General features: G+C 61.4%; 1 protein-coding gene across 1 annotated transcript in view; it reads left to right on the top strand.

Annotated features, from left to right (window-relative positions):
- The first annotated feature begins 3,350 nt into the window (after positions 1 to 3,350).
- CAMK2A (calcium/calmodulin dependent protein kinase II alpha) overlaps positions 3,351 to 6,186 on the top strand; it is a 31,605-nt gene continuing 28,769 nt past the window's right edge. Inside the window, exon 1 of the mRNA XM_031055196.1 lies at positions 3,351 to 3,595. Within this exon, the coding sequence (XP_030911056.1) occupies positions 3,534 to 3,595 (62 nt within the window). The 5' untranslated portion in view covers positions 3,351 to 3,533. The remainder of the gene's footprint in view (positions 3,596 to 6,186) is intronic.

The raw sequence follows: 6,186 nt of genomic DNA, 5'->3' as shown, positions 1-6,186 counted from the left end.
TGCAGCGAGGGGGAAGGGGATGGGCTGGGAATGCATGGAGTTGGGATGGGATAGAGATGGGGAGGAGAAGAGGAGGGTGGGGCTGGGCTGGGCTGGGAAGAGGAGGGGATGGGATAGGACGGGGATGGAATAGGGATGGGATGCATCAGGCAGGACTGGGGGTACGTCAGAGCCTCTCCAGCCCCGCAGGCAACTCCCACCCGAGAGAGGGGAGAAGCCCAGCATCAGGACAGCGGATGGGCATCCCAGCAAACTGCCCCAGTGGCTGTGGCAGAGCACCCTGAGCAGCTCAGGTGTTCTGCATCAGGGGCACTTGTGTCCTTTCTCATGCCAGTGATCTGAGGACGAGTGGTTTTGCAGGTCCCCCCACTCAGACCCAGTGCACAGGGAGCCACATGGCACCTGCTGAGTGTCCCCAGGTATCATGGGCATGTCCCCAGGAGGGCCTTTGCCTGTGAACCCTGCTGTAGGGGAGAGGGTGGCACTGAGGGCACCCTGTCTCAGCCAAAACCACCTTCCTGTGGTTGCAGGAGCAAGTGCTAGGCCTGTAGGGACAGGGCACGTTTGCAAACACAGCCCTAAATGTAAATCAGCTCTCCTCACCACAGTATTTATAATCTTATCTAAAAATAACCCCAAATTCAGCTTCCCAGAGGACAGCAACTGAGCATCCCCCAGACCCCAGCTTACATGTGAAACTGTCCCAGTAATTTTGGGATCTCTGCAGTATGTATTTGGCAGCCTGGCTGGTTTGGTGGGCAAGGCACTGCTGCAAGCCCCATCCCCTGGGAGCAGGGGCACTGCTGCAGCCCCCCCAGGACACGTGAGTCCATCCTGAGCTGCCCATCCCGTGTGCTTGGGGTTCAGCATCCAACCTCGGGTGCTCACCCTGGGGCATCCCCGTGGGCAGAAACCGAAGCTCTGCAGGCAGAGCTGGAGCAGGGTGTGGAGAGCAGGCTGCATTTTTGGAGAGGCCAGCCCAGTGATGGAGAGGAGCAGTGGGGATGAAGGTCTCCATCAGGTGGCCAGACCCGAGCATGGCAGCAGGAGAGCAGCATGGCTCCAAAGCCCTGCAGGAGCAAATCTCGGGATGGCTGGGAACAGACACATCCTAAGGATATCCCGAGGCCTCTGGGAGAGGGCTGGCACTGCTCCCCACTACAGGGGAGCCCCCAGCCCAGAGGTGGAAGGTCCCACCCAGAGCTCCTGCTCCCCTGGGATTGTCCCCAGGCACCCAGGGTTGGGACCACACAGCAGTTCCTGCTTGGGAAAACATAATCAGCAAAGCAGAGCCTGTTCAGCACGCAGAAGTCTGACACCCCCTTACCCTCAGAAGGAAAAATGTCGAGGAAAAAGAAAAAAAAAATGAATAGAGAGAAGAGGAGAGAGGGAGAAACTTTTCCTAGAGAGCCCTGGGGAGGGAGGCAGGGTCCGGGTGGGGACTGTGCCATCAGCCCTGCCCGGGTGAGGGGCTGGGCTGCAGCAGGGCCCCGGGGGGAGGAAGGGCCAGAGCCCTCCCCCTGGAGCACGCAGAGTCACGCGTGTGGGGCTGAGCACGTGTGGCAGCGCGGGGGTGGCACGGGAGGGGGCAGGTCACATTGCCGAGCGCACGGGGACACGAGCAGCGCAGGTGGGAGGCAGTGGGACTGAGGAGGGGGCTCAGAGCTGCCCACGGGCATCCAGGGGGTCCTGGGAGTGGGGGGCTCTTGCCTCTAGGGTTCCAGGGGGCTGCTGGGGGCTGGCAGCAAAACGCTGCAGGAGGAGGAGAGCACTCCCACAAACATCCGGATGCACCGGCCCCCGTGGCAGCCCCCACCTCCTGGCACAGCCCCGGGGTGGGGAATGAACCCCTTTTTGTGGGAGCAGCATGGGGAGGAGTTGTGCAGATGCCTGGAGGTGTTTTGGTGACTGTCATGTCCCCGGGGCACGGATGGCACATGTGCACTGCCTGCAGCCCAAGGGAGGGTGCCTGGGTGCTCTGCCCGTGCCAGGGCACGGCCAGGGTGGGCCTGGAGGTCGTCAGCCCTTGGGGACTGTGGCCCCATCCCTGTGCCCTTCCATGGCTGGGAATCAGTCCCTGCTCTGCCAGCAGGGTCCCCTGGATGGGACCAGGCAGGAGCAGGAGGGTGGATGCAGGGATGCAAGGTGGGGATGAAGGTGGGTAATGGTGCAATTAATGGAAAAGCCATTAGACCTTTCTCCTCCTCCCCCTCCTCTTCCTCACTCCGCCACTTGCTGTCCTCCTCCACTTCCACCTCCTTTCTTCTCTCCCTCTCTGCTCCTCCTCTCTCCCCTCTCAAAGATTTCTCCCTATTTTTGTCTGGTTAGAACCTTTTCTTTTCCTTTTAACCCTTCCATGGCAGCCTGAAAGGGAACTCAATCCATCTCAGCTGCCAAAGGCAGTGCTCTCCCAGCTGGCACAGGGAGTCCCTTCTCCTGTTGTGAGGAGGGCCCTGCTGATGCAAAATCATCCAGAAATGGGACAAAAGCTTAGTAGAGAGCTCTCCTGGGGGAAGTCAGCAGGTGCAAAGTGCAAGGGGTGGTGTAGACAGAGGGGGTGCTGCTGGATCCCCAGTGAGAGCTGGTGGGGACTCAGAGGGAAACCCCTTCCCTGAGGTTTTGGACCTCACAGCTCCACTTTTATTGCACTTTTTGTGCTTTCTTATGCTCAGCACAGCAGAGAGGCGACTCAGCAACAAAAAAGTCCAAGGACTGGGGGCCAGACCGTCCTCCTATTCCCACTTTGAAACTCCCCCCTTCCTACCCTGGCTTGGGCAGCCCAGGGACACAGCACCACAGGGCACAGCCCTTGCTCCCCTCTAGCTGTGCTTCAGGCCAGGCTGCTCGTCCCTCTCTGGGGGGACCCTCAGGAGCTGCTCCAGGGGAACCCCAGGGCCCTTGGGGGACACAGTGAGCAAAGGGGGGAGAGGGAGCAGCCAGCCCTCCCTGCAGTGTGATCAGGGCCAGCCCCTCTGGGGACCCTGGCTGGAGGCAGGACAGTCTGGGGACCTGGGTTCGGTTTGGTTTTTTTTTTTTGGGGGGGGGGGGGGAGATAAGCAGTTGCTGGGGTGACAGCATCCTCCTGCAACATGGAAACCACGGTTTCCATGGAAACCTTTTTTGCCCCAATTATTTTACCACTGCCACAGCCTTTAATTTGCCATTAATAGTTGTATTTTAGGTATCCCCCCTGTGCAGCAGGGGGGTGACCCCCGGGCAGCCCCCGAGCCGGGTCCCCAGCAGGGCCCTGGTCCCCCAGAGGGCGGCGGGGTTGGGAAGCAGTTGCCCCGGCAACAGAAACAGGGCGTTTCTGGCAGCGGTGGTCACCATGGGGACGGCGATGCTGACGAAGGCTTGTGAAGCTGAGAAGACAAATTGCCCTCATCATTATCTCTGGGCTTGTCAATCAAATATATTCCCTTATTTACCTCAGCGAGGAGAGAGCCCCGGGAGCACACGGAGAGGGAGGGAGCGAGAGGAGAGCTGCTTGCCCCAAACTCCGCACTGGGAGGGAGCATTTCCAGCCCCTCAGGATGGCCACCATCACCTGCAACCGCTTCACTGAGGAGTACCAGCTCTTTGAGGAACTGGGCAAGTAAGTTGGAGATGGGGCTGGGATGCTCAGAGCGGGGCTGTGCCCTGGCTTGGAGAGAGACTCAGCGGAGCTGGGAACTGCTGGAGATGAGGGAAAGGAGGTGGGCATGGAGAGAATGCAGTGGGAATCAAGAAAGGGCACGCAAGTGAGGATGGGGGCTTCCAGCCCCAGACCTGCTTCTCTGTCCCTGCCTGAGTTCAGGGGCTGCTGATGGGTGCTTGGCTGGGGGCTTGGGACACCCCAGAGGGCTGGAGTTGCCTGGGAAGGGCTCGGCTGCCCCTCTTATGGAAAAGCTGCTCCCAAAAAAGGAGGCTGCTAGCTCCCTTGGGAAGTTCCCCAGCCGGGAGGAGGGACAGGACAGCTGAGGAGGAAAGCCAAAGCAGTGGACACCCCTCACATTTCTTTCGGGAATTTATCTGTGTGGATTCACTGGGGCTTAACTAGACCTGCAGGAGACCCAGTCTGCCTGGCAGCCCTCAGAGAATCCTGGTGGCTTTTGGAAAGATCCAGGGTATTCCCCACCCCTGTCCCAGTGCGGGTGAGCCATAGCCCTGTCTGACCCTGCTCTCCTGCGAGGGAGGGCTCAGCTCCTCGGGTGCAGGTGACACCGTGAGTGCCTGGATCTGTGTGTGTGTGTGTGTGTGTGTGTGTGTGTGTGTGTGTGTGTGTGTGCAAACAGAGCTGCCTGTGCCCAGCAAGGGGATCCTGGGGATCACTGAGCACCCCGGGTGCAGCAGGGGATGCCAGGCTCCCCGTGTGGAGGGATGCAGGGATGCTCCCCGTCCCGCCCAGCGTGTGGCTGTGAGCGGGCGCAGGAGTGAGCAGGCATGTGCCTCTGTTTTGGTTCCTGTGCCTTTTTTTGGAGCTGGTGTGTAAATCTGGGCCGTGTGGCCGCCGTCCCTGCGGAGTGGCTGGCAGTGTGGTGGTGGGCTCGGGGTGCCTGTGCTCTGGAGGGGAAGCTCTGTCCATCCACAGGCACAGGGATGCTCCGAGCCCGCAGCCCTGCATCGCCCAGCACGGAGCAGCCTGTGCCTGAGCGTGTGCCCACCCGCACGTGGGCATGTGAAACGGGGGCGAGGGAGAGGGCAGAGATGGGGGAATGGAGAGGCTGAGACAGGAGGACTTTGTGCTGCCTGGGCTGAGTGCTGCTCACATTCCCCAGCCAGACTGTGGCACTGGGGTGCTGCTGTGAAGTGCAGCTCCGTGGAGGCAGAGGGACCCCCCCGTCCTGGGACATTCACACCCATCCCTGTGGCATCAGGGTGACAGAGAGGGGATGGTGGACAACAGGGGATTGGGCTGGGGAGTGGGTCCCTGTGGCAGGGACAGCCCCAGCTGGCACTGCAGGCAGGAGGATGGGCACCCTCTGGGGCGCTGGTGGCAAGGTGGGATGTGGGACCTGCTTTTTTCAGTCTTTTCTCAGCTTTTCCGGGCTCTAGGGCTTTGTGGTGGTGGCAGGTGATGGGCAGGTGAGGCAGTGGCTGCTCTGTGCCTGTGGTGAGGCTGTGGGGCTCTGGCTGGGCAGAGGTGGCTGTGGAGATGTGGAGGGGAGTTCGCAGGCCAGGAGTGATGGGGAAGACCAGGAGGGCTCCTGGGCTGTGACACTTTGCTGGGTGGTGCTGACTGAGCTGAGCACCCAGGTGCAGGGGCTGCCTGCATTGCCTGGCCCTGTGGTCTAAAACCACCTGGACAGATGCATTTTAAAGGAATAGCAGAGCAAAGCTGGCGCAGCAGCTCACCCGCCCCTGCGAGCATCGCCCCCGACCACGCCAGTCCTGGGGTGATGCAGGGGCAGCAGCCCCAGCTCCCTGCATCCCACAGCTCTTCCATCCACTCCAGAGGGCAGCTACAACAGCAGCACAGAGGTGTTCCCGAGTTAGGGGCTTCACCAGGTTAGCCAAGGTGCCGTGGGGCTGGTTGGGGATTTTCCACTGGGATGCTTTCCAGCACATCCTGGCACATTCAAAAATCAGCGCTTTCCCACGGGGAAATTTCTGCTTCATGGGCTTGGAGAGGGAAATCAGGACGAAGTGCCGCACCTCTGCTCTGCTGCGGCAGCTGCTCGCGCTGGGAAGCGCCGTCCCTGCTCCGGAGAGATGCTCCCGGTGCAGCCGGGGTGGCTCTGTCCCGGCAGGGCTGGGCAGAACGGCTCTCCCCGCACCAGAGCCTGGCAGCGAGCAGCGTCCTGCAAGGATTCAGAGCAGAGAGGGTCCATCCTGAGTTTGCTGTCCCCAGGGGGCTGGGGCGGCTGCTGTGGGGCACACGGTGTGTCCCCAGCCCGGCTGGCAGGAGGGCAGGTCTGGCTGCCAGGCTGCTGCACCCACCCTGACAGCCGGGCAGGTGGGGCTTGAGATGCCGCACACCTCATGGCAGCACCGCGGCGGGGCTTTGGGGGCAGGCAGAGATGGGGACGGAGATCTGCGGAGTCTGCCCAGCGAGGCACAAGCCCTTGGCACATCCCAAGCACGGCAGGACATGTGTCCCGAGCAGGGGACAGGGAGCCGGGGAAAGCCCACTCCTGCGGCAGCCCCCGCAAAGCTGAGCGGGGGAAGGAAGGGAAGGAAGGGAAGGAAGGGAAGGAAGGGCTGCTC

Source organism: Geospiza fortis, unplaced genomic scaffold (genome assembly GCF_000277835.1).
Source record: "Geospiza fortis unplaced genomic scaffold, GeoFor_1.0 scaffold55, whole genome shotgun sequence".
In the NCBI taxonomy this organism is placed as follows: Eukaryota; Metazoa; Chordata; class Aves; order Passeriformes; family Thraupidae; genus Geospiza; species Geospiza fortis.
Note: the sequence above shows the minus strand (reverse complement) of the source record. Positions and strands in the feature narration are given on the sequence as shown.